The 27,931-nt window shown below is 45.8% G+C and overlaps 1 protein-coding gene across 15 annotated transcripts in view; it reads left to right on the plus strand.

The window, feature by feature from the left end:
* The window catches only part of LOC112224885 (dedicator of cytokinesis protein 9-like), a 176,600-nt gene that overhangs the window by 104,631 nt on the left and 44,038 nt on the right, over positions 1 to 27,931 (plus strand). For 14 of the 15 annotated variants that reach the window (XM_042306723.1, XM_042306714.1, XM_042306719.1 and 11 more), the window contains exons 8-25: positions 6,112 to 6,286; positions 7,177 to 7,229; positions 11,404 to 11,478; positions 11,578 to 11,718; positions 12,865 to 13,077; positions 13,317 to 13,439; positions 13,940 to 14,022; positions 17,751 to 17,873; positions 18,230 to 18,309; positions 18,432 to 18,619; positions 19,102 to 19,167; positions 19,522 to 19,614; positions 19,788 to 19,911; positions 23,422 to 23,540; positions 24,641 to 24,724; positions 24,849 to 24,938; positions 25,826 to 25,941; positions 26,129 to 26,198. In XM_042306723.1, the coding sequence (XP_042162657.1) occupies positions 6,112 to 6,286; positions 7,177 to 7,229; positions 11,404 to 11,478; positions 11,578 to 11,718; positions 12,865 to 13,077; positions 13,317 to 13,439; positions 13,940 to 14,022; positions 17,751 to 17,873; positions 18,230 to 18,309; positions 18,432 to 18,619; positions 19,102 to 19,167; positions 19,522 to 19,614; positions 19,788 to 19,911; positions 23,422 to 23,540; positions 24,641 to 24,724; positions 24,849 to 24,938; positions 25,826 to 25,941; positions 26,129 to 26,198 (2,016 nt within the window). The remainder of the gene's footprint in view (positions 1 to 6,111; positions 6,287 to 7,176; positions 7,230 to 11,403; positions 11,479 to 11,577; positions 11,719 to 12,864; positions 13,078 to 13,316; positions 13,440 to 13,939; positions 14,023 to 17,750; positions 17,874 to 18,229; positions 18,310 to 18,431; positions 18,620 to 19,101; positions 19,168 to 19,521; positions 19,615 to 19,787; positions 19,912 to 23,421; positions 23,541 to 24,640; positions 24,725 to 24,848; positions 24,939 to 25,825; positions 25,942 to 26,128; positions 26,199 to 27,931) is intronic. The other variant, XM_042306710.1, reaches the window with a different exon arrangement.

Raw genomic sequence — 27,931 nt, forward strand, 5'->3', positions numbered from 1 at the left:
CTCTGTAGGCCTATGTTTCTTATCCAGGAGCAAACGTATGGTCGTTTGGTTTTGCAGGTTTCTTCAAATGTAATGCTTTGAGCCAATAGCTCGTCTTTTTAGAGATACAGACGGTAAACCTATGGCTCCACAACTGAACTGGACCATAAGGTTGATGACCAAAATATTGCTTATGTAAAAATAACAATTCTGGAAACTTTTGACAGAATATTGTATACTAGTTGAATACGACTGAATCACCAGCTTCTGGAGGTGTGTAACTGAGACGATCTGAGGCCGACCTGAGGTAGTGACATCATTCTTTCTGGCTGATTGGGAGCCATTGGTCAACTCCACGGTTCAGTGCTGCTGACAGACTCAGTCCCTTTATAAGAGCTCAGCTGCAGTGCTGGCAGACTCAGTCCCTTTATAAGAGCTCAGCTGCAGTGCTGCTGGCAGACTCAGTCCCTTTATAAGAGCTCAGCTGCAGTGCTGCTGGCAGACTCAGTCCCTTTATAAGAGCTCAGCTGCAGTGCTGCTGACAGATACAGTCCCTTTATAAGAGCTCAGCTGCAGTGCTGCTGGCAGACTCAGTCCCTTTATAAGAGCTCAGCTGCAGTGCTGCTGGCAGACTCAGTCCCTTTATAAGAGCTCTGCTGCAGTGCTGGCAGACTCAGTCCCTTTATAAGAGCTCAGCTGCAGTGCTGCTGGCAGACTCAGTCCCTTTATAAGAGCTCTGCTGCAGTGCTGGCAGACTCAGTCCCTTTATAAGAGCTCAGCTGCAGTGCTGCTGGCAGACTCAGTCCCTTTATAAGAGCTCAGCTGCAGTGCTGCTGGCAGACTCAGTCCCTTTATAAGAGCTCAGCTGCAGTGCTGCTGACAGACTCAGTCCCTTTATAAGAGCTCAGCTGCAGTGCTGCTGGCAGACTCAGTCCCTTTATAAGAGCTCAGCTGCAGTGCTGCTGGCAGACTCAGTCCCTTTATAAGAGCTCAGCTGCAGTGCTGCTGGCAGACTCAGTCCCTTTATAAGAGCTCAGCTGCAGTGCTGCTGGCAGACTCAGTCCCTTTATAAGAGCTCAGCTGCAGTGCTGCTGGCAGACTCAGTCCCTTTATAAGAGCTCAGCTGCAGTGCTGCTGGCAGACTCAGTCCCTTTATAAGAGCTCTGCTGCAGTCCTGGCAGACTCAGTCCCTTTATAAGAGCTCAGCTGCAGTGCTGCTGGCAGACTCTGTCCCTTTATAAGAGCTCAGCTACAGTGCTGCTGGCAGATTCAGTCCCTTTATAAGAGCTCTGCTGCAGTGCTGGCAGACTCAGTCCCTTTATAAGAGCTCAGCTGCAGTGCCGGCAGACTCAGTCCCTTTATAAGAGCTCAGCTGCAGTGCTGCTGACAGACTCAGTCCCTTTATAAGAGCTCAGCTGCAGTGCTGCTGGCAGACTCAGTCCCTTTATAAGAGCTCAGCTGCAGTGCTGCTGGCAGACTCAGTCCCTTTATAAGAGCTCAGCTGCAGTGCTGGCAGACTCAGTCCCTTTATAAGAGCTCAGCTGCAGTGCTGGCAGACTCAGTCCCTTTATAAGAGCTCAGCTGCAGTGCTGCTGGCAGACTCAGTCCCTTTATAAGAGCTCAGCTGCAGTGCTGCTGGCAGACTCAGTCCCTTTATAAGAGCTCAGCTGCAGTGCTGCTGGCAGACTCAGTCCCTTTATAAGAGCTCAGCTGCAGTGCTGCTGGCAGACTCAGTCCCTTTATAAGAGCTCAGCTGCAGTGCTGCTGGCAGACTCAGTCCCTTTATAAGAGCTCAGCTGCAGTGCTGGCAGACTCAGTCCCTTTATAAGAGCTCAGCTGCAGTGCTGGCAGACTCAGTCCCTTTATAAGAGCTCAGCTACAGTGCTGCTGGCAGATTCAGTCCCTTTATAAGAGCTCTGCTGCAGTGCTGGCAGACTCAGTCCCTTTATAAGAGCTCAGCTGCAGTGCCGGCAGACTCAGTCCCTTTATAAGAGCTCAGCTGCAGTGCTGCTGACAGACTCAGTCCCTTTATAAGAGCTCAGCTGCAGTGCTGCTGGCAGACTCAGTCCCTTTATAAGAGCTCAGCTGCAGTGCTGCTGGCAGACTCAGTCCCTTTATAAGAGCTCAGCTGCAGTGCTGGCAGACTCAGTCCCTTTATAAGAGCTCAGCTGCAGTGCTGGCAGACTCAGTCCCTTTATAAGAGCTCAGCTGCAGTGCTGCTGGCAGACTCAGTCCCTTTATAAGAGCTCAGCTGCAGTGCTGGCAGACTCAGTCCCTTTATAAGAGCTCAGCTGCAGTGCTGGCAGACTCAGTCCCTTTATAAGAGCTCAGCTGCAGTGCTGCTGGCAGACTCAGTCCCTTTATAAGAGCTCAGCTGCAGTGCTGGCAGCACTACGCTCTTTGTTGCGCATATGGAAATGACTTTCTACCTAGCACCTTGCTCCTCTGTGTGTTCACTCAGTTGGTGTATTCCCTTCTGTGTCTCTCTAACCAACACAAATAATATATTTTTTTTAAGCTTTCCTAAATACCGGAAAGATGGATAATGATGTTATTGCTGTCAAATATGTGCACAACTGTTTCCCTGTGTTTTCTTACCCTTGTGTAAATAGATACAACATCAATTGATCAGTTGTGGTAGTTATTACAAAATCTCAAGTCAAAAGTTAAAAAGTCAATGCAATTTCTACTGGGGGGAGAGGATTGTTGTTTCCAGTAACGCTCTCTCTTCAAAGTCCCGTGAAACAGATCATAAATCCAAGCAGCAGCTGCCTTCTGGTGACTTGCCAATATATTGGATGTTAACTTTGGAAGGTGGATCAGAACATTCTCTTTGGACCTGTTTCATTTTTTATTTTATTCACAGTTGGACATTTGATTTTAGACTGTAAGAAACACACACTCACACTTGACCTGCATACATTGTAATCATCCTCTTTTAAAAAAATAACTACTTTTTTTTTTATTTTACTAGGCAAGTCAGTTAAGAACAAATTCTTATTTTCAATGACGGCCTAGGAACAGTGGGTTAACTGCCTGTTCAGGGGCAGAACGACAGATTTGTACCTTGTCAGCTCAGGGATTTCGGTTACTAGTCCAACGCTCTAACCACTAGGCTACCCTGCCGCCCCATTCATGCTTCATTCTTTAAAAGTGCCTTCCTCACCATCTTAAATAAGCATGCCCCTCTCAAAAAATGTAGGACTCGGAATAGATATAGTCCTTGGTTCACTCCAGACCTGTCTGCCCTTGACCAGCACAAAAACATCCTGTGGCGTTCTGCATTAGCATCGAATAGCCCCCGTGATATGCAACTTTTCAGGGAAGTTAGGAACAAATTTACACAGGCAGTTAGAAAATCTAAGGCAAGCTTTTTCAAACAGATTTGCATCCTGTAGTACTAACTCCAAAAAGTTATGGGACACTGTGAAGTCCATGGCGAATAAGAGCACCTCCTCCCAGCTGCCCACTGCTCTGAGGCTAGGAAACATTGTCACCACTGATAAATCTACTATAATTGCAAATTTCAATAAGCATTTCTCTACGGCTGGCCATGCTTTCCACCTGGCTACCCCTATCCCGGTCAACTGCCCGGCACCCTCCACAGCAACCTGCCAAAGCCCCCACCATTTCTCCTTTACCCAAATCCAGATAGCTGATGTTCTGAAAGAGCTGCAAAATCTGGATCCTTACCAATCAGCCGGGTTAGACAATCTGGACCCTCTCTTTCTAAAATGATCTGCCGAAATTGTTGCAAACCCTATTACTAGCCTGTTCAACTTCTCTTTCGTATTGTCTGAGATTCCCAAAGATTGGAAAGCTGCTGCAGTCATCCCCCTCTTCAAAGGGGGAGACACCCTAGACCCAAACTGCTACAGACCTATATCTATCCTACCATGTCTTTCTAAGGTCTTCGAAAGCCAAGTTAACAAACAGATTACTGACCATTTCGAATCCCACCATACCTTCTCCGCTATGCAATCTGGTTTCAGAGCTGGTCATGGGTGCACCATAACCGTGCATCATAACCGCCATCGATAAGAGACATTACTGTGCAGCCGTATTCATCGACCTGGCCAAGGCTTTCGACTCTGTCAATCACAACATTCTTATTGGCAGACTCGACAGCCTTGGTTTCTCAAATGATTGCCTCGCCTGGTTCACCAACTACTTCTCTGATAGAGTTCAGTGTGTCAAATCGGAGGGCCTGTTGTCCGGACCTCTGACAGTCTCTATGGGTGTGCCACAGGGTTCAATTCTCGGGCCGACTCTCTTCTCTGTATATATCAATGATGTTGCTCTTGCTGCTGGTGATTCTCTGATCCACCTCTATGCAGACGACACCATTCTGTATACCTCTGGCCCTTCTTTGGACACTGTCTTAACTAACCTCCAGACGAGCTTCAATGCCATACAACTCTCCTTCCGTGGCCTCCAACTGCTCTTAAAGACAAGTAAAACTAAATGCATGCTATTCAATCGATCACTGCCCGCACCTGCTCGCCCGTCCAGCATCACTACTCTGGACGGCTCTGACTTAGAATACGTGGACAACTACAAATACCTGGGTGTCTGGTTAGACTGTAAACTCTTCTTCCAGACTCACATTAATCATCTCCAATCCAAAATTAGATCTAGAATCGGCTTCCTATATCGCAACAAAGCATCCTTCACTCATGCTGCCAAACACACCCTCGTAAAACTGACCATCCTACCGATCCTCGACTTCGGTGATGTCATCTATAAAATAGCCTCCAACACTCTACTCAACAAACTGGATGCAGTCTATCACAGTGCCATCCGTTTTGTCACCAAAGGCCCATACACTACCCACCATTGCGACCTGTACGCTCTCGCTGGTTGGCCCTCGCTTCATACTCGTCGCCAAACCCACTGGCTACAGGTTACAGGTTATCTACAAGTCTCTGCTAGATAAAGCCCCGCCTTATCTCAGCTCACTGGTCACCATAGCAGCACCCACTCATAGCACGCGCTCCAGTAGCTATATCTCACTGGTCATCCCCAAAGCCAATTACTCCTTTGGTCATCTTTCCTTCCAGTTCTCTGCTGCCCATTTCTGGAACGAATTGCAAAAATCTCTGAAGCTGGAGACTCACATCTCCCTCACTAGCTTTAAGCACCAGCTGTCAGAGCAGCTTACAGATCACTGCACCTGTACATTGTACATAGCCCATCTGTAAACAGCCCATCTATCTACCTACCTCATCCCCATACTAGTATTTATTTATTTATTTTGCACCTTTGCACCCCAGTATTTCTACTTGCACATTCATCTTCTGCACATCTACCATTCCAGTGTTTAATTGCTATATTGTAATTACTTCGCCACCATGGCCTATTTATTTCCTTAACTTACCTCATTTGCACTCACTGTATATAGACTTTTTGTTTTATTTTGTTCTACTGTATTATTGACTGTATGTTTTGTTTATTCCATGTGTAACTCTGTGTTGTTGTATGTGTCGAATTGCTACGCTTTATCTTGGCCGGGTTGCAGTTGCAAATGAGAACTTGTTCTCAACTAGCCTACCTGGTTAAATAAAGGTGAAATAAAAAATAAATAAATAAATGCTGTTTTCTGGGATGATACGGCATTGCTTTTTCTAGAGATCAGAGCACAGTCCTCATATTGTAGTTGATCCTCTGTTGCGTTTCCTTAGCAACCTTCCCTCCACTACAGCATTACCTAAACAATGATGTCCTCCTCTCCTCTCCTCTCCTCTCCTCTCCTCTCCTCTCCTCTCCTCTCCTCTCCTCTCCTCTCCTCTCCTCTCCTCTCCTCTCCTCTCCTCTCCTCTCCTCTCCTCTCCTCTCCTCTCCTCTCCTCTCTTCCTCTCCTCTCCTCTCCTCTCCTCTCCTCTCCTCCCCTCTCCTCCTCCTCCTCCTCCTCTCCTCCTCTCCTCCTCTCCTCCTACTCTCCTCCTCTCCTCTTCTCCTCCTATCCTCCTCCTCCTCCTATCCTCCTCTCCTCCTCTCCTCCTCCTATCCTCCTATCCTCCTCCTCTCCTCTCCTCCTCTCTTCCTATCCTCTCCTCTCCTATCCTCCTCCTCCGCCTCTCCTCTCCTCTCCTCCTCTCCTCCTCTCCTCCTCTCCTCTGTGTCTGTCTGCAGAATAACAGGGTGCGGCGCTTTGCCTTTGAGCTGAAGATGCAGGACAAGAGCACGTACCTGCTGGCTGCCGACAGCGAGGGAGAGATGGAGGACTGGATCAGCACTCTCAACAAGATCCTCCACAGCAGCTTTGAGATCGCCATGCAGGAGAAGAGGAACGGGGATATCCACGACGGTGTGTGTGTGTGTGCATGACGTGTGTGTGAGGGCGTGTGAGCCCATGCGTGTCTGTGTGTGTGATGTGCATGTGTGCTGTGCCGGTCGTGCTGTGCATGTGCGTGTGTGTGTTTTCAGAGTTCAAGGATGGGAGTTAAGAGTGGAGACAAAGATTTCTGTGTAAATGCTCTTTCAACAAAACCCCTAGTTCAAGGAGAATGTGCTTCTCAAAGTGTCAGCAATACAAAGAAAACCTCCCAGGGTTCACTGCAGTACACTTGTCTGCCTGTCGGGCCAAGAGAAGCCATGTGTAAATACAGTCTGCCTAAGTACATTCTTTCATCAACCGCCCATGTAAATAACCCTGTTGTGGGGCATAGCTAGCATAAAGCGCCAAACTGATGGGCTGTAGTTGAGTAGTTTAAAACACCTTGGAGCCAGACTGGGGAAGACAGAGATGATGATAATGGTACTAGTTTCTGTACAAGCTAAACACGCATCATTAACAGTCTTGTCTGTAAATGTGAACTCTGTGTTCACAAGACATCTCCTTCTAATCTGGTGATGGTGGAGCTGGAGGACCACCCAGGAGTTTAATCTGATCTGAGGCCTGAGCCAGGAGGAAAGAACACCGTTAATTCTCACTACCTTTTAGTAATCACGCTTTCCTAGGGGTAAAACAACCCAGTGGTTCCCATAAGGGCTCTAGGATCTGATCTCAGGCCTGCTCTGTTTTTCTGACTGTCCTCGCTGTTCTCAGGGCAGTCTAAGTCACTGTTTACTCTACTTAACTGTTTAGTAGTGTGTGATTAAGGAAGAGGTGTGATAATGGAGTTGTAGCCTGTAAAATAGTGGAATTGTTGAACCTCTGTTTTCAATGGGGTGCTCTGCCCTTTTTTTCTGTGGCAGATGACGAGCCGGGAAAGGCAGACAGTTCGTTGGGGAGTATGGACAGCTTTCAGGTGGGTCCTGTTTTCACTAATGGGCGGTCCCAAGCAGAAGGATTATTTATGCCCTGTTCACATGAGACATAAAGTAGTTACACCATGAAATCACTTCACCATGGTAAGTATGTAGAGGGTAGCCAGTCAGTCAGGCTTCTCAGAGAGCAGCCCCCCCCAAACCTATGGCTTTAATGAGCACTCCATTTTAAACATTATTTTCTATCTCTAGTAAGACCTGACAGAGCAAAAATAGATAAGATCTTCCTACCATGGAAAGGAAAATGACCTGTCTATTTGTGGAGAAATCCCCCTGATTAACTCTTTAGTCATATCCCAGTTGACCTATTTGCTTATGGCCCTGCCTACACCTAAAGACCTGTTATTTTTTTAAATTATATGACCAAAATTAGACCTCTCACAAAAGGCTTCAGTCATATATGCTTGAATCCGAACTGGTTCTCTAGCAGATTAGTCTCACCCCATGTTCAAGAATGAAGATTTTTTTTCTCCATTTATTCAGATTACTTTCGGTTATTTGAAAATGAAATAAACTCCAAAATATTGTTTTTTTTTTCATTTAACAATCAAATTTTTTTTTTTTAAAGCTGTGTCGTATAGATTGCAAAATAGTTGGGAAGAGATTTTCAATGTACCAATTGATATGCAAAACGACAGCGGATTCAAAATGTTGCATTTAAAAATATACACATATTATAGAAAATACTTGCAACCAATAGAATGTTATATATATATATATGTTATATATATGTGGGAAACAACCTTCCTAACTCTGCAGATGTTGCTGCGAAGAGACACAGTCATTAGATCATTTGTTTTGGTACTGTCCATATGTAGCTTGTTTTTGCTCACAGGTCCAGGAATTGCTGAAGAATTGCGACATTTACCTGGACCTAACTCTGCAAATAGCACTGCTGGGTGATTTTAGAAGTCATAGTTACATGATCAGTAATATAATAATACTTTTAGCAAAAAAATATATATTTATTTTACAATTGGTAGAACTATGAGAATTGAAAGGTTCAGAAATGTTGTTAAGAGATAGATGGGAGGGGTTGAGTGGAGCTGAAGGATGGGACTAAAAACAACAAGATAACTCATGTCAAATATAGTGTGTCCGTAAAATGTATAAAGGTTCAGAACTTTTGTGAAACAGCACAGTTAAATATATATGGCCAATAGAAATCAAACTGGATGGTCTTCAGAGATAGATGGTAGGGGTTGAGGGTAACAATTGGGATTAAAAACAGACAAAAGATAACTATTTTGAGAATGACACAAATATTAATTTCCACAAAGTTTTCTGCTTCAGTGTCTTTAGATATTTTTGTCAGATGTTACTATGGAATACTGAAGTATAATTACAAGCATTTCATAAGTGTCAAAGGCTTTTATTGACAATTACATGAAGTTGATGCAAAGAGTCAATATTTGCAGTGTTGACCCTTCTTTTTCAAGACTTCTACAATCCACCCTGGCATGCTGTCAATTAACTTCTGGGCCACATCCTGACTGAGGTCAGCCCGTTCCTGCATAATCAATGCTTGGAGTTTGTCAGAATTTGTGGGTTTTTGTTTGTCCATCCGCCTCTTGAGGATTGACCACAAGTTCTCAATGGGAATAAGGTCTGGGGAGTTTCCTGGCCATGGACCCAAAATATCGATGTTTTGTTCCCCGAGCCACTTAGTTATCATGTTTGCCTTATAGCAAGTTGTTCCATCATGCTGGAAAAGGCGTTGTTCATCACCAAACTGTTCCTGGATGGTTGTGAGAAGTTGCTCTTGGAGGATGTGTTGGTACCATTCTTTATTCATGGCTGTGTTCTTAGGCAAAATTGTGAGTGAGCCCACTCCCTTGGCTGAGAAGCAACCCCACACATGAATGGTCTCAGGATGCTTTACTGTTGGCATGACACAGGACTGATGGTAGCGCTCACCTTGTCTTCTCCGGACAAGCTTTTTTCAGGATGCCCCAAACAATCTGAAAGGGGATTCATCAGAGAAAATGACTTTACCCCAGTCCTCAGCAGTCCAATCCCTGTACCTTTTGCAGAATATCAATCTGTCCCTGATGTTTTTCCTGGAGAGAATTGGCATCTTTGTTGCCCTTCTTGACACCAGGCCATCCTCCAAAAGTCTTTGCCTCACTGTGCGTGCAGATGCACTCACACCTGCCTGCTGCCATTCCTGAGCAAGCTCTGTACTGGTGGTGCCACGATCCCACAGCTGAATCAACTTTAGGAGACGGTCCTGCCGCTTGCTCGACTTTCTTGGGCAACCTGAAGCCTTCTTCACAACAATTGAACCGCTCTCCTTGAAGTTCTTGATGATCCGATAAATGGTTGATTTAGGTGCAATCTTACTGGCAGTGATATCCTTGCCCATGAAGCCCTTTTTGTGCAAAGCAATGATGACGGCACATGTTTCCTTGCAGGTAACCACCCTCATTTTGAAGCTTCAAGTCTGTTATTCAAACTCAATCAGCATGAGAGAGTGATCTCAAATCAAATCAAATGTATTTATATAGCCCTTCGTACATCAGCTGATATCTCAAGGTGCTGTACAGAAACTCAGCCTACAACCCCAAACAGCAAGCAATGCAGGTGTAGAAGCACGGTGGCTAGGAAAAACTCCCTAGAAAGAACAAAACCTAGGAAGAAACCTAGAGAGTAACCAGGCTATGAGGGGTGGCCAGTCCTCTTCTGGCTGTGCCGGATGGAGATTGTAACAGAACATGGCCAAGAAGTTCAAATGTTCATAAATGACCAGCATGGTCAAATAATAATAATCACAGTAGTTGACGAGGGTGCAGCAAGTCAGCACCTCAGGAGTAAATGTCAGTTGGCTTTTCAAAGCCGATCATTAAGAATATCTCTACCAGTCCTGCTGTCTCTAGAGAGTTGAAAACAGCAGGTCTGGGACAGGTAGCACGTCCGGTGAACAGGTCAGGATTCCATAGCCGCAGGCAGAACAGTTGAAACTGGAGCAGCAGCACGGCCAGGTCGACTGGGGACAGCAAGGAGTCATCATGCCAGGTAGTCCTGAGGCATGGTCCTAGAGCTCAGGTCCTCCGAGAGAAAGAGAGAATTAAAGAGAGCATACTTAAATTCACACAGGACACCGGATAAGACAGGAGAAGTACTCCAGATATAACAAACTGACCCCGACACATAAACTACTGCAGCATAAATACTGGAGGCTGAGACAGGATGGGTCAGGAGACACTGTGATCTCCGGCCTTGTCCTCGTCAACACACACCTGTGTTAACGAGGGAATCACTAACGTGATATCAGCTGGTCCTTTTGTGGCAGGGCTGAAATGCAGTGGAAATGTTTTTGGGGGATTCAGTTCAGTTGCATGGCAAAGAGGGACTTTGCAATTAATTGCAATTCATCTGATCACTCTTCATAACTTTCTGGAGTATATGCAAATTGCCATCATACAAACTGAGGCAACAGACTTTGTGAAAATGTATATTTGTGTCATTCTCAAAACCTTTGGCCACGACTGTATATAGTATGTATAAGCTGGAAGTAGAAGCCTAAGAGATGTTGTCCATTAGTTTACTCCAATTAGTGGAGGGGTGGTAGGGTTAGGGGAACATAATAAAGGAAAATATAATCAAAAATAAAAATGACCTGACAGAGACACACAGACAAATGACAGCTCCTGCTGTTTGACAAGCGACCAAAAGCAGGAGAGGAACCAATATCTGGTTCTTTCCCATAGTGGAAAGTTACCGTAAGAGATTTCCATTACCATTTGCTGAAGCACTCAGTACTTGGGCAGACTTCAACGGCTGGGTTTCCTGGAACAGCCTGGGCTCTGAGGTGGACATCTGACTGTCTCCTAGGATCACATGTCTGTAGGTTAGCCTTGAGGAGCAATCAGCCTATAGATAAGCCATACTATATGTGCATGGAATCTGATGGTAGCAGTTAACTAACAAAGCAGATGTCTGACAGAGTGCTTGACAGGCTTTGCCGTGGTGATAGGCACCACCTGACTTTACCATTGGGTCTGTCTTGATCAGCACGTTGTAGGAAACCTCAACTCCGGATGGACTCAAATGAAGAGAAATGTTCAAGTGATAAAAGCTTTTTGCTTAAAGAGTTCTGCCTAGTAAGGAAAGCTGTGGTCTGGGTATTTATATAAAAAAATGTCTTGTCCTCAGAGTGCAAGAGATATTGAATCTAAAATGAGGAACGAGACCAGATTGAAACTGTTCACCTTGGATCCGGACACACAGGTTCGTAACTATCGAGTTTTCAGAAAGGTATTTGACAATCCACCCAGCTCTAAATTATGGTTAAAATAAACCTAACCCACGCTCTTTTTGTCTCTTTAGAAACTTGACTTCTCAGGAATTGAGCCAGATATAAAGCAATATGAAGAAAAGTTTGGCAAGCGCATTTTGGTCAATTGCAATGACCTGGCCTTCAACCTGCAGAGCTGTGTAGAGGAGAATGACGAGGGACCAACAACAAACGTAAGACAGATCTCCTTCCCCTAGTTCTCCATGAGTCAGTGTGCAATGTGAGCCAGATCTCCTTCCCCTAGTTCTCCATGAGTCAGTACTCAATGTGAGCCAGATCGCCTTCCCCTGGTTCTCCATGAGTCAGTACTCAATGTGAGCCAGATCTCCTTCCCCTAGTTCTCCATGAGTCAGTACTCAATGTGAGCCAGATCGCCTTCCCCTAGTTCTCCATGAGTCAGTACTCAATGTGAGCCAGATCTCCTTCCCCTAGTTCTCCATGAGTCAGTGCTCAATGTGAGCCAGATCTCCTTCCCCTAGATCTCCATGAGTCAGTGCGCAATGTGAGACAGATCTCCTTCCCCAGATCTCCATGAGTCAGTGCTCGAGGTGAGCCAGATCTCCTTCCCCTAGATCTCCATAAGTCAGTGCGCAATGTGAGACAGATCTCCTTCCCCTAGATCTCCATGAGTCAGTGCGCAATGTGAGACAGATCTCCTTCCCCTAGATCTCCATGAGTCAGTGCTCGAGGTGAGCCAGATCTCCTTCCCCTAGATCTCCATGAGTCAGTGCTCGAGGTGAGCTAGATCTCCTTCCCCTAGTTCTCCATGAGTCAGTGCTCAATGTGAGACAGATATCCTTCCCCTAGTTCTCCATGAGTCAGTGTGCAATGTGAGCCAGATCTCCTTCCCCTAGTTCTCCATGAGTCAGTGCTCAATGTGAGACAGATATCCTATTGTTTTATAACCAGTATTTGCTCGGAACAATGGGTGAGTGACAAAGAGAGGTGTGGAGGGATCACATCTCTGGCGTATGTCATCACTGCTGTTTGTCTTTTTCGCGGGGGAGCTCTGGGTTAGTAACCCGCCGAGAGCCATAGTAATGGCTGAAGGCACTGTTTAAAGGAGGGCAAGCAGCCTGTCCATTACCGAGAGAACATGTCAACCTGTTCAGGTATACAGACCTGACATAGACAGAGATACACTGACCTGACAGAGATACACTGAAAGGCATTCAGCCAGTCTCTTGTCAAACTCATGAACCTTCTGTGGCATCACAGTATCATCTATAAATGGCAAAGACTAGCATTGTATTTAGTGTCATCCTCTACATGTGTTTACTACACCAGCTAAGACACTTTTCCCGTTGCTTCATTTCCAGGTGGAGCCGTTCTTTGTGACCCTGTCGCTGTTCGACATCCAGAATAGCAGGAAGATCTCGTCAGACTTCCATGTGGACCTGAACCACCCGTCCGTCAGACAGCTGGTGGCCAACCCCAGCAGCCAGTACATGAACGGGGGTGGGGACGCCTTGCTGGGGTTGCAGAGGGAGGTCCACGGTCTGCCTGAGGAGGCCATGCTGTACCCCAGACAGGTGTAGAGATTATATTCATCTATATAGAATATTTTGAGTTATTTATCTCTTTCAATATGATATGATTGATATGCTTTAATGTAGCTACCTGTACAGATATAGGTCTGCATATTAAATGTTTTTAAATGGTGTGTGGATGTTTTTGTCTGACCGTCATGTACAGCCAATACACAGAAGAACCTTTAAAAACAATGTTTCACTCATACTCTTGTTTTCACTGTTGCTTTGTCTCGCCACAGGGAGTGTTCTCTGTAACGTGTCCACACCCAGATATCTTCCTGTTAGCTCGCATTGAGAAAGTCCTCCAGGGAGGAATCACACACTGTGCTGAGCCCTACATGAAGAGCTCAGACTCCACCAAGGTACGCTCTGTAGCGGGGCCTCGGCATCACAAAACACAACAGTCAATTAGATTATTCCACATGATGAATGATAAAATCATACACATCATAAGTGCTGTCTGGTTACAATAACACTCCACAAGCATTGGTTTTACAAGTCTGGTTCTGTTCTGTTATACGGAGAAGTAATGGGTTTTAACAGAGAAAATCTGAACTGCATTAGGGACCATTTTCAGGGTGTGTTTGTGTTAGTGTGTGTACACGCTTGTGTGTGTGTGTGTGTGTGTGTGTGTGTGTGTGTGTGTGTGTGTGTGTGTGCGTGCGTGTGTGCGTGCGTGCGTGTGTGCGTGCGTGCGTGCGTGCGTGTGCGTGCGTGCGTGCGTGTGTGTGTGTGTGTGTGTGTGTGTGGCTTGGCAGGCCTCAGAGCTAACTCAATAGGAGCCTGGACTGCTGCCCATCACCCCTGTCTGTATTGTCAGATCAGAATGGACCACTCATACTCTGTTCCTTTCTCCCACCAGGTGGCACAGAAGGTTCTGAAAAATGCCAAATTGTCTTGCAGCCGGTTGGGCCAGTACAGGATGCCTTTTGGATGGGCCGCCAGGTACTGGACGGTTACTAACCTGAACTGAACTGATGATTATAGTTAGAGGTTATTGAAAGATGCTTTGACCTTTTGGAATATCTTGTCATTATTAGAGGAACTTGATAGTAGGTCTGTTTAGTATGGCATCGCTTTGACTACAAAATATCTAGATGAAATTAAATAAATTACATTTTTGACACTGGTAAATAGGGCTGATGTGATGATTGTATTACCGCCACACCGGCAGTCCTTCCACGTGACCATCGAGTCACGGTAATCTCCTTTTATACGCTCTGGACATGCATTGGCAGTATCCAATTTACTAACTGCCATCATGTCCTAGTGGCCTGGTACTCAGGGCTCTATTGTCCCTCCATCAGGTCCTAATGGCCTTGTACTCAGGGCTCTATTGTCCCTCCATCAGGTCCTAATGGCCCTGTACTCAGGGCTCTATTGTCCCTCCATCAGGTCCTAATGGCCTGGTACTCAGGGCTCTATTGTCCCTCTATCAGGTCCTAATGGCCTGGTACTCAGGGCGCTTTGTCCCTCCATCAGGTCCTAATGGCCTTGTACTCAGGGCGCTTTGTCCCTCCATCAGGTCCTAATGGCCTTGTACTCCAGGGCTCTATTGTCCCTCCATCAGGTCCTAATGGCCTGGTACTCAGGGCTCTATTGTCCCTCCATCAGGTCCGAATGGCCTAGTACTCAGGGCTCTATTGTCCCTCCATCAGGTCCTAATGGCCTAGTACTCAGGGCTCTATTGTCCCTCCATCAGGTCCGAATGGCCTGGTACTCAGGGCTCTATTGTCCCTCCATCAGGTCCGAATGGCCTAGTACTCAGGGCTCTATTGTCCCTCCATCAGGTCCTAATGGCCTGGTACTCAGGGCTCTATTGTCCCTCCATCAGGTCCTAATGGCCTAGTACTCAGGGCTCTATTGTCCCTCCATCAGGTCCTGATGGCCTGGTACTCAGGGCTCTATTGTCCCTCCATCAGGTCCGAATGGCCTAGTACTCAGGGCTCTATTGTCCCTCCATCAGGTCCTAATGGCCTAGTACTCAGGGCTCTATTGTCCCTCCATCAGGTTCTAATGGCCTAGTACTCAGGGCTCTATTGTCCCTCCATCAGGTTCTAATGGCCTTGTACTCAGGGCTCTATTGTCCCTCCTTCAGGTCTGAATGGCCTAGTACTCAGGGCTCTATTGTCCCTCCATCAGGTCCTAATGGCCTAGTACTCAGGGCTCTATTGTCCCTCCATCAGGTCCTAATGGCCTAGTACTCAGGGCTCTATTGTCCCTCTAACATCAATGCAAATGCAATTGAAAATCACATCAAACATATCATCAAAACAGTGTGTGCTTTTAAAACTCACCTCACAGTGATTGATACATTTTTAAAGAAAGAAATTCAACAACAGGTTGAAAACTGAGTGGAAAACATTGTGTTTCAAAGCCTAACACAATTAAATGGCCAGGGCTTTCTAATGTGATGATTCATTCATTCAAAACACCCATGAAGACAATGCATACGCGTAGACCTACATATGAGCTCGACACCATTTAAAAAAAAAGCTGAATTAAAGTAATAATTGTTCCGTTATACAATACATAGCCTACCGCATATTACTCATGGCAGAACTTTTTTTTTTTTTGGCACATACTTTGGTACATACTTAGTCTAGCCTTTACACCGAAAAATGAAACACATTCTACTAATCGCCTTTTGAGTGTGGACTGTATTATTATGCATACTAGATGGACTGGTTACCTTGTGCTATGTTCCAAAATGTCTATTCATGAGTCTGGGAGAGAAAGTATAGGCCTAGGCAATGCTGTTGGTTCATTGATTGTGCAGGGCGGCTAAGCCTACAATTATAGTGCATTTGTATTTGATTCCGAACAGCCTAGTAATAAGGAATTTCTTTTTTTCTTTTTCATAATTAATAGGCTGACACATTACCTTTTGCTACAGAATATCTCTGACACATTACCTTTTGCTACAGAATATCTCTGACACATTACCTTTTGCTACAGAATATCTCTGACACATTACCTTTTGCTACAGAATATCTCTGACACATTACCTTTTGCTACAGAATATCTCTGACACATTACCTTTTGCTACAGAATATCTCTGACACATTACCTTTTGCTACAGAATATCTCACCACTATGTGTTTTCATCTCCCCCTCTCTCTCCTTCATTCCTTTCCCCAGTGCACAGAGAGAGGGGCTGTCAACAGTTTAATGAAATATATTTTGTTGTGAAAATGTTTTACTATTCATGTTCCAGGGTACTGGGTAGCTGCAGGAACAGGGGTTGGAGAGCCCATGGCACACAGAGTACTGGGTAGCTGCAGGAACAGGGGTTGGAGAGCACATGGCACACAGAGTACTGGGTAGCTGCAGGAACAGGGGTTGGAGAGCACATGGCACACAGAGTACTGGGTAGCTGCAGGAACAGGGGTTGGAGAGCACATGGCACACAGAGTACTGGGTAGCTGCAGGAACAGGGGTTGGAGAGCCCATGGCACACATAGTACTGGGTAGCTGCAGGAACAGGGGTTGGAGAGCCCATGGCACACAGAGTTTGGGCGGAATATGACCTGCTGTGCAGCGAGAGGCTCCTTAAACAGTGGTTGATGCATGGAGTGAAATAAGGGTTGTTCAAAGCCCAGACATTTCTATATACAGTCCTGTGTGAAAGCAGAGTGTTGGTGGTTGCTACTAAAAAGAGGAGGATCCCAAATGCTACGTTATTTATACCGGAAAGCGGGGAAAGCGGCCTCCATTTGCCATTTGCTGTTCCTGTTCCTCCCCCTGTTCCTGTTCCTCCACCTGTTCCTGCCCCTGTTCCTGTTCCTCCCCCTGTTCCTGTTCCTCCCCCTGTTCCTGCCCCTGTTCCTGTTCCTGCCCCTGTTCCTGCCCCAGTTCCTGTTCCTGCCCCTGTTCCTGCCCCTGTTCCTGTTCCTGTTCCTCCCCCTCCTCCTGTTCCTGTTCCTGTTCCTCCCCCTCCTCCTGTTCCTGTTCCTGTTCCTCCCCCTCCTCCTGTTCCTGTTCTTGTTCCTGTTCCTCCCCCTGTTGCTGTTCCTCGCCCTGTCCCCCCCCCTGTTCCTGACCCTGTTCCTGCCCCTGTTCCTGTTCCTGCCCCTGTTCCTGTTCCTCACCCTGTTCCTGTTCCTACCCATTTGATAATGGGACAAGATTGAGAAAATTGAGAATAGTCTGATGGGTGAAAATAGGAGAGAACAGCTGTGCAGCCTGAGGCAAGGAACAGAGCACAAGCTTTTTTTGTGACTTTCTCAAATCATCAATAGTCTATAGTCATATCATGCAGCCCATATATGATTTGATTTCTAAGGCATTCTAAGGTTTGTATCATTCACAGCCAAAGTTGCCAAATAACTCTAAATAACCCCCTCTGAGATCTAGCCCAGACCAGTGGAAAACCCCCTCTGAGATCTAGCCCAGACCAGTGAAAACCCCCTCTGAGATCTAGCCAAGACCAGTGGAAAACCCCCTCTGAGATCAAGCCCAAACCAGTGGAAAAACCCCTCTGAGATCTAGCCCAGACCAGTGGAAAACCACCTCTGAGATTTAGCCCAAACCAGTGGAAAAACCACCTCTGAGATCTAGCCCAGACCAATGGAAAAACCCCTCTGAGATCAAGCCCAGGTCAGAGAGCTTTGTCCAGAGAACTACTGGAAACAGACCTGTCATTTTTTATTCTCATTTCTCCTTCCCTGCAGGCCTCTGTTCAAAGATGCATCGGGGACGTTGGACAAAAGTGGACGTTTCTCCGCCATCTACAGACAGGACAGTAACAAGTTGTCCAACGACGATATGTTTAAACTGCTGGCTGACTTCAGAAAGTTCGTAACTCCTACCGTCTGCATTCTTTGCTGACTTTAGTTTCATCGTACGAGTACATCACATTGAGAATATTGAATTTATTCTTGTTTAGTCTGAATGATTAAAGTGTTATAACAGTGGATATTTCGTAAGCTGATTCCCATAGGCAGGTTTTTTTTGGCTGAAGAGATTCTCTTTCACAATGAAAGCCTATACCGCAGATGTTTTCTCACCTTTACAAACATTTGGTTTCTCCTCTTGGGTTCTGTCTGTTCACAGGGTAGTTTCCAGGCAGTTTGCCTGTTTTCCATCAGATCCTCCTAGGTAGATGATAACAAAGGCATTAACCAGTACTTATTATGCTTCTTCTCCCTAGGCCAGAGAAGATGGCCAAGCTCCCTGTAATCTTAGGAAACTTAGATGTTACCATTGATGATGTTGCCCCTGACTTGACAAGTAAGCCCTCCAAATTCAACACATACTGGGACCATGAAGGATGGAAGCTGTTTCTCTTCAACTCAGATTGGTCTGATTGTCTGTCTGCCCCCCGTCTGTCCTGTCTCTGTCGCTGTGTGTAGATTGTATTAGCTCATCCTATATTCCTGTGAGGACTTTCGATAGCAGTGAGAAGACGAACATCTACTTTGAGGTGGAAGAGTTTGTTCCCTACATAGCCAAATGCTCCCAGCCGTTCACCATCTACAACAATCACCTCTATGTCTACCCCAGGCACCTGAAGTACGACAGCCAAAAATCCTTCACAAAGGTATAGTCACAAAGGCACAAACTGCTCAGTTTGATCAAGATACACAAATCTCATGTGGCTAGATGTTTTTTTTAATTGTTTAAAAAAAATGTAACCTTTATTTAACTAGGCAAGTCAGTGAATAACAAATTCTTATTTACAATGGCGGGCCTACCTCGGCCAAACCCGGACGACGCTGGGCCAATTGTGAGCCGCCCTATGGGACTCCCAATCACGGCCGGATGTGATACAGCCTAGATTCAAACCAGTGTGTCTGTAGTGTTGCCTCTTGCACTGGCATGCAGTGCCTTAGACTGCTGCGCCATTTGGGAGCCTAAAAAGAGACTTGATTACATGTAACAATCTGTCACGAGAGACTACTAAATATCATGATATTACTTTTCCAACTTTACTATAAATGTGTCCAGCATAAATGTGTTTCCCTCCAGCATCTCCACATGGGTCAGCTTTTATTCGGATTATTCTGTCTGCTCTCTCCTCAGGCTAGAAACATAGCTGTCTGCATCGAGTTCAAGGACTCTGACGGAGAGGAGGCTGTTTCGCTCAAGGTAAGCTACTACTCATATGACTCCTTCTCAGCAGAGTTCATCGGATGCCACAGTGTCGTTTGGTACAAGAGGAACAGTATACCACTTCGGGGAATAACATTTTATTTTATTTTTTATTTTATTTAACTAGGCAAGTCAGTTAAGAACAAATTCTTATTTTCAATGACAACCTAGGGAACATGAAAGATGGGTGGGTTAACTACCTTGTTCAGGGGTAGAATGACAGATTTTTACCTTGTCAGCTCGGGGATTCAATCTTGCAACCTTTCGGTTACTAGTCCAATGCTCTAACCACTAGGCTACCTGCCACACCAGGTAGCCTAATAACAAAATTATTGTTATTATTACCCACAGTGCATCTATGGTCGACCAGGAGGACCTCTGTTTACAGAGAATGCCTCTGCTGCAGTATTACATCACCAACACAGCCCAGAGTTTTATGATGAGGTACTGATGGGTTTTCTATTTGATTTAATTCATGCTCGCAGTCGACCAGACTGAATCATGCAGAATGCACAGTTACATTTTAAAGAATACTTTAGAGTAAGTAGTGAGTAGACGAAGCAGTAGAAGTGTGTATTCTAACCCTGAGCGTGTATGTTCCTGTTCTTGTTCCTCAGTTTAAGATTGCGCTACCCACTCAGCTCAATGAGAAGCACCATCTGCTGTTCACCTTCTTCCACGTCAGCTGTGACAGCAACAGCAAGGCCAGCGCCAAGAAGAGAGACGTGGTGGAGACACAAGGTAGACACCAGACCCAGGATACAGACCCATGTGACTCAGGCCTACATCCAGTCTTAAACCATCCAAACAAATTTTCCCCACTAGAATGATGGATGATTTGTGCCTGTGCCAGTTTCCATTCTTCCCTATTCTCCCAGTGCTGGGTCACTGTTAGGTATGACACTGTCTGTAAGCTTTCCCTATTCTCCCAGTGCTGGGTCACTGTTAGGTATGACACTGTCTGTAAGCTTTCCCTATTCTCCCAGTGCTGGGTCACTGTTAGGTATGACACTGTCTGTAAGCTTTCCCTATTCTCCCAGTGCTGGGTCACTGTTAGGTATGACACTGTCTGTAAGCTTTCCCTATTCTCCCAGTGCTGGGTCACTGTTAGGTATGACACTGTCTGCAAGCTTTCTCTATTCTCCCAGTGCTGGGTCACTGTTAGGTATGACATTGTCTGCAAGCTTTCCCTATTCTCCCAGTGCTGGGTCACTGTTAGGTATGACACTGTCTGTAAGCTTTCCCTATTCTCCCAGTGCTGGGTCACTGTTAGGTATGACACTGTCTGTAAGCTTTCCCTATTCTCCCAGTGCTGGGTCACTGTTAGGTATGACACTGTCTGTAAGCTTTCCCTATTCTCCCAGTGCTGGGTCACTGTTAGGTATGACACTGTCTGCAAGCTTTCCCTATTCTCCCAGTGCTGGGTCACTGTTAGGTATGACACTGTCTGCAAGCTTTCCCTATTCTCCCAGTGCTGGGTCACTGTTAGGTATGACACTGTCTGTAAGCTTTCCCTATTCTCCCAGTGATGGGTCACTGTTAGGTATGACACTGTCTGTAAGCTTTCCCTATTCTCCCAGTGCTGGGTCACTGTTAGGTATGACACTGTCTGTAAGCTTTCCCTATTCTCCCAGTGCTGGGTCACTGTTAGGTATGACACTGTCTGTAAGCTTTCCCTATTCTCCCAGTGCTGGGTCACTGTTAGGTATGACACTGTCTGCAAGCTTTCCCTATTCTCCCAGTGCTGGGTCACTGTTAGGTATGACACTGTCTGCAAGCTTTCCCTATTCTCCCAGTGCTGGGTCACTGTTAGGTATGACACTGTCTGTAAGCTTTCCCTATTCTCCTAGTGCTGGGTCACTGTTAGGTATGACACTGTCTGTAACCTTTCCCTATTCTCCCAGTGCTGGGTCACTGTTAGGTATGACACTGTCTGTAAGCTTTCCCTATTCTCCCAGTGCTGGGTCACTGTTAGGTATGACACTGTCTGTAAGCTTTCCCTATTCTCCCAGTGCTGGGTCACTGTTAGGTATGACACTGTCTGTAAGCTTTCCCTATTCTCCCAGTGCTGGGTCACTGTTAGGTATGACACTGTCTGTAAGCTTTCCCTATTCTCCCAGTGCTGGGTCACTGTTAGGTATGACACTGTCTGCAAGCTTTCCCTATTCTCCCAGTGCTGGGTCACTGTTAGGTATGACACTGTCTGCAAGCTTTCCCTATTCTCCCAGTGCTGGGTCACTGTTAGGTATGACACTGTCTGTAAGCTTTCCCTATTCTCCCAGTGCTGGGTCACTGTTAGGTATGACACTGTCTGCAAGCTTTCCCTATTCTCCCAGTGCTGGGTCACTGTTAGGTATGACACTGTCTGTAAGCTTTCCCTATTCTCCCAGTGCTGGGTCACTGTTAGGTATGACACTGTCTGTAAGCTTTCCCTATTGTCCCAGTGCTGGGTCACTGTTAGGTATGACACTGTCTGTAAGCTTTCCCTATTCTCCCAGTGCTGGGTCACTGTTAGGTATGACACTGTCTGTAAGCTTTCCCTATTCTCCCAGTGTTGGGTCACTGTTAGGTATGACACTGTCTGCAAGCTTTCCCTATTCTCCCAGTGCTGGGTCACTGTTAGGTATGACACTGTCTGCAAGCTTTCCCTATTCTCCCAGTGCTGGGTCACTGTTAGGTATGACACTGTCTGTAAGCTTTCCCTATTCTCCCAGTGCTGGGTCACTGTTAGGTATGACACTGTCTGTAAGCTTTCCCTATTCTCCCAGTGCTGGGTCACTGTTAGGTATGACACTGTCTGCAAGCTTTCCCTATTCTCCCAGTGCTGGGTCACTGTTAGGTATGACACTGTCTGCAAGCTTTCCCTATTCTCCCAGTGCTGGGTCACTGTTAGGTATGACACTGTCTGTAAGCTTTCCCTATTCTCCCAGTGCTGGGTCACTGTTAGGTATGACACTGTCTGTAAGCTTTCCCTATTCTCCCAGTGCTGGGTCACTGTTAGGTATGACACTGTCTGTAAGCTTTCCCTATTCTCCCAGTGCTGGGTCACTGTTAGGTATGACACTGTCTGTAAGCTTTCCCTATTCTCCCAGTGCTGGGTCACTGTTAGGTATGACACTGTCTGTAAGCTTTCCCTATTCTCCCAGTGCTGGGTCACTGTTAGGTATGACACTGTCTGTAAGCTTTCCCTATTCTCCCAGTGCTGGGTCACTGTTAGGTATGACACTGTCTGTAAGCTTTCCCTATTCTCCCAGTGCTGGGTCACTGTTAGGTATGACACTGTCTGTAAGCTTTCCCTATTCTCCCAGTGCTGGGTCACTGTTAGGTATGACACTGTCTGTAAGCTTTCCCTATTCTCCCAGTGCTGGGTCACTGTTAGTTATGACACTGTCTGTAAGCTTTCCCTATTCTCCCAGTGCTGGGTCACTGTTAGGTATGACACTGTCTGTAAGCTTTCCCTATTCTCCCAGTGCTGGGTCACTGTTAGGTATGACACTGTCTGTAAGCTTTCCCAATTCTCCCAGTGCTGGGTCACTGTTAGTTATGACACTGTCTGTAAGCTTTCCCTATTCTCCCAGTGCTGGGTCACTGTTAGGTATGACACTGTCTGTAAGCTTTCCCTATTCTCCCAGTGCTGGGTCACTGTTAGGTATGACACTGTCTGCAAGCTTTCCCTATTCTCCCAGTGCTGGGTCACTGTTAGGTATGACACTGTCTGTAAGCTTTCCCTATTCTCCCAGTGCTGGGTCACTGTTAGGTATGACACTGTCTGTAAGCTTTCCCTATTCTCCCAGTGCTGGGTCACTGTTAGGTATGACACTGTCTGTAAGCTTTCCCTATTCTCCCAGTGCTGGGTCACTGTTAGGTATGACACTGTCTGTAAGCTTTCCCTATTCTCCCAGTGCTGGGTCACTGTTAGTTATGACACTGTCTGTAAGCTTTCCCTATTCTCCCAGTGCTGGGTCACTGTTAGGTATGACACTGTCTGTAAGCTTTCCCTATTCTCCCAGTGCTGGGTCACTGTTAGGTATGACACTGTCTGTAAGCTTTCCCTATTCTCCCAGTGCTGGGTCACTGTTAGGTATGACACTGTCTGCAAGCTTTCCCTATTCTCCCAGTGCTGGGTCACTGTTAGGTATGACACTGTCTGCAAGCTTTCCCTATTCTCCCAGTGCTGGGTCACTGTTAGGTATGACACTGTCTGTAAGCTGACTGCCTGTCTTGTCTCTCATTGTTCTTGTCTGTCCTCAGTGGGTTACGCCTGGCTCCCTCTGCTGAAGGATGGCAGGGTGATCATGAATGAGAGTCACGTCCCCGTGGCTGCCAACCTGCCCGCTGGCTACCTCAACTGTCAAGAGGTTGTCAGCAAGGTAGCTCTCCCTTCAGACACACACACACACACACACACACACACACACACACACACACACACACACACACACACACACACACACACACACACACACACACACACACACACACACACACACACACACACACACAAGACACACACACACACACACACACACACACACACAGACACACACACACACACACAGTCTTGCGCAGCTAACTTTGTGGGGACATACAATTCAGTCCCATTCAAAATCCTATTTTCCCTAACCTCTAAACCTAACCTTAACCCTAACCTTAACCTTAACCCAAAAACCTAACCTTAACCCTAAACCTAATTCTAACCCTAACACTAATTCTAACATTAACACTAATTCTAACCTTAACCCTAAACCACCTAGAAATAGTATTTGACCTCGGGGGGACTAACAAAATGTCCCCAGTTGGTCAAATTTTTGTTCTGGTCCCCACAAGTATAGTTAAACACATCCACACAAGACACACACACACGAGACACACGAGACACACGAGACACACACACACACACACACACACACACACACACACACACACACACACACACACACACACACACACACACACACACACACACACTACACACTTCCTTTCCCTTTTCCGTGACTCCTTTATCACCACACATCTGAAAGAACATAACGGTTTTAAAGAAAAACAGATTTAAACCAATCCAGTCATTTTCTATCGGTAAAATGTAACCTGTAAGTAGTGGAGGAAAGAGAGAGCAACAGAACCTTTCTGAGTGGTACATTGCCTTACAAGGGGCTTGTTGTCTGCCTCAAGGTTGTGTGAGATGTCATTATCTCAGCCAATCAGGGGAAGTGAAAGCACACAGCAGTGAGACTTAACAATGTTAAGCTAATTGCGTGGGAATACAACAAGGCTAAGTTAATGACTGGTAATTAGTTGTTTCAACTTGAGCTTTTAATTCTCTTCTCTGTATTGTGTTGTACCCACCTAGAGTACACTAAAGGCCTTTACTTTACTATACTGTAGGTTAATCCAATACACCACCTTTGTAGTATGATAACCAGTGACTTTGTTTTTAGTATTGTTAAAATATGTCCTATGTCCCACGCAGCAGCATCCTGAAATCAAATGGGTGGATGGAGGCAAGCCTTTGTTCAAGGTGTCCACTCACCTCGTCTCCACTGTGTACACTCAGGTTGGGTTTAATTTCTCAGATTAGTTCAGTGACGTAACCGATGCAGGGTTTTTAAATGCATGATCTCCACCGCCTCTTCTAGACATCTTGTTTTCTAACATTCTCCTACTTCTCCTCTCTGTAGGATCAACATTTGCACAATTTCTTTGGTCACTGTCAGAGCACAGAGTCTGCAGCCCAGGGGACAGGAGGAGAGCTGGTCAAGTATCTGAAGGTAAAGCATTGTCAGTGACGGTGGCAACTCCGTGGGCATGACCAGGATGTGTGAAGACCTGTCTGACTGGGGTCTGAAAGACATGACACCTGTTGTTGTGCGCCGAATAGGGTGGCTTGAGAGAAAACACGTTAATGTATCCATTCTGGCTCTCGATCTCCCTCCCTCCAACACCTGTCACCCATCACTCTCTCTGCCATCCAGGCTGTCTGATTTGCCCAGGATGTTAATAAGTCAGTGCTTGTTTACTCAGGCCTGGGTGGGACAATGCTAGCATTACCCTCAGCTCCAGTCCACAGGTGCTCTCTCCATTTCCCCCCTCTGAACACTGACATGAGCAGGGACACATATTCAGATGAATCTCTTGGGTGCTCGTGTAAACACACTATTCCACACAAACAATGGTCACCCAAGGCCAGGTCTAGCAGAGAGTTGTTTCCCTGGCAGGTTGTCAGATAACTTGGCAGGCCTTGGCCCGTGCGGAGTGATGCACCAACGGGCCGCTCAGGAACTAACTCGTAGGTGTGTGTGATTAACATGCTTGTTCTCAGGTGTGTCCTGTTATTCTTTGCTGCTTCCGTTTCCTGTTACGCAACTGTGTGTTTGGTTTCCGCCGCTCTCGGTGAGATGCAACTTTCACCTCCTCATCAGAGACTGATTAGAGCCGGCTTGGGAGTGCCTGTTTACTGTACGCCACCAAGCACTTAGATTGAAGCTGTTTCTAATTTCATCTCTCCTTACGAGTAATTTTAACATGTCAGTTCTGTTAATGCAGTTACGCCTGTCTTTGATGTGCTTGTGGATGACATTCTGCAGGATCAGCATTTTGCCTCGGGGAAATACAAGGCCTTCAGTGTGTTAGTGACCCTATGTTCTTCTCTCCTCAGAGTCTACACGCTATGGAGAGTTCTGTGATGATACAGTTCCTGCCCACCACTCTCAACCAGCTATTCCGTGTGTTGACCAGTGCCACCCATGAGGAGGTGGCTGTCAACGTCACCAAGTCAGTAGTGTTAGTCTGTGTCCCAAAATGACACCCTATTCCCCCACAGGGTTCTGGTCAAAAGTAGTGCACTGTATATGGAATAGAGTGCCACTTGGGAGACTCCCATAGACATATGTTCTTAATTGGGTTCTCTGTGAGGCCTGAGTATTGACCTGCTCTTACATCTGATTTCTGGTCCTTTCAGAGTCATGATTCACATTGTTTCCCAGTGCCACGAAGAAGGGCTGGAACACTACCTACGATCATATGTCAAGGTAAGCATGGTACTGGTCCATTTATCATATGCCACAGTAAGCATTGTACTGGTCCATTTATCATATGCCAAGGTAAGCATGGTACTGGTCCATTTATTATATGTCAAGGTAAGCATGGTACTGGTCCATTTATCATATGCCAAGGTAAGCATTGTACTGGTCCATTTATCATATGTCAAGGTAAGCAAGGTACTGATCCATTACATGGTATTTGGTATTTTATTAGGATCCCCATTAGCTGTTGCAAAAGCAGCAGCTACTCTTCCTGGGGTCCACATAGAACATGAAACATAATACAGAATGACATAATACAGAACATCAATAGACAAGAACAGCTCAAATACAGACCTACACGTAGCCTACATATCAATACATACACACAAACTATCTAGGTTAAATAGGAGAGAGGTGCTGTGAGGTGTTGCTTTGTCTGTTTTTTTAAATCAGGTTTGCTGTTTATTTGAGCAATATGAGATGGAAGGAAGTTCCATGCAATAAGGGGTCTATATAATAATATACGCTTTCTTGAATTTGTTCTGGATTTGGGGACTATGAAAAGACCCCCGGTGGCATGTCTGTTGGGATAAGTGTGTGTGTCAGAGCTGTGTGTAAATTGACTATACAAACAATTTGGGATTTTCAACACATGAATGTTTCTTATAAAAAGAAGAAGTGATGCAGTCAGTCTCTCCTCAACTCTTAGCCAAGAGAGACTGGCATGCATAGTATTTATATCAGCCCTATGATTACATTTAAGAGCAAAACGTGCCGCTCTGTTCTGGGCTAGCTGCAGTGTAACTACAGCGGCTTGCGAAAGTATTCACCCCCTTGGCATTTTTCCTATTTTTTTGCCTTTTAACCTGGAATTAAAATAGATTTTTGGGAGGTTTGTATCATTTGATTTACACAACATGCCTACCACTTTTAAGATGTAAACTATTTTTTATTGCGAAACAAACAAGAAATAAGAAAAAATACAGAACTTGAGCATGAATAACTATTCACCCCCAAAGGCAATACTTTGTAGAGCCACCTTCTGCAGCAATTATAGCTGCAAGTCTCTTGGGGTATGTCTCTATAAGCTTGGCACATCTAGCCACTGGGATTTTTTCCCATTCTTCAAGACAAAACTTCTCCAGCTCCTTCAAGTTGGACGGGTTCTGCTGGTGTACAACAATCTTTTATGTCCTACCACAGATTCTCAATTGGATTGAGGTGTGGACTTTGACTAGGCCATTCCAAGACTTTTAAATGTGTCCCCTTAAACCACTCGAGTGTTGCTTTAGCAGTATGCTTCGGATCATTGTCCTGCTGTTTGTCTTATCTGGAAGAGACTGACTGCATCACTTCTTCTTTTTACAAGAAACATTAATGTGTTGTAAATCCCAAATTGTTTGCATAGTCAACTTACACACAGCTCTGACAGACACACTTATTATGCTTCACTGTGGGGATGTTGTTCTCGGGGTGATGAGAGGTGTTGGGTTTGCGCCAGACATACATTTTAGTCTCATCTCACCAGAGTACCTTCTTCCATATGAATGGGGAGTCTCCCACATGCCTTTTGGCAAACACCAAACGCGTTTGCAAATTTTTTTCTTTAAGGAATAGCTTTTTTTCTGGCCACTCTTCCGTAAAGACCAGCTGTGGAGTGTACGGCTTAAAATGGTCCTATGGACAGATACTCCAATATTCGCTGTGGAGCTTTGCAGCTCCTTCAGGGTTATCTTTGG

This window comes from Oncorhynchus tshawytscha, linkage group LG26 (genome assembly GCF_018296145.1).
Source record: "Oncorhynchus tshawytscha isolate Ot180627B linkage group LG26, Otsh_v2.0, whole genome shotgun sequence".
Taxonomy (NCBI): Eukaryota; Metazoa; Chordata; class Actinopteri; order Salmoniformes; family Salmonidae; genus Oncorhynchus; species Oncorhynchus tshawytscha.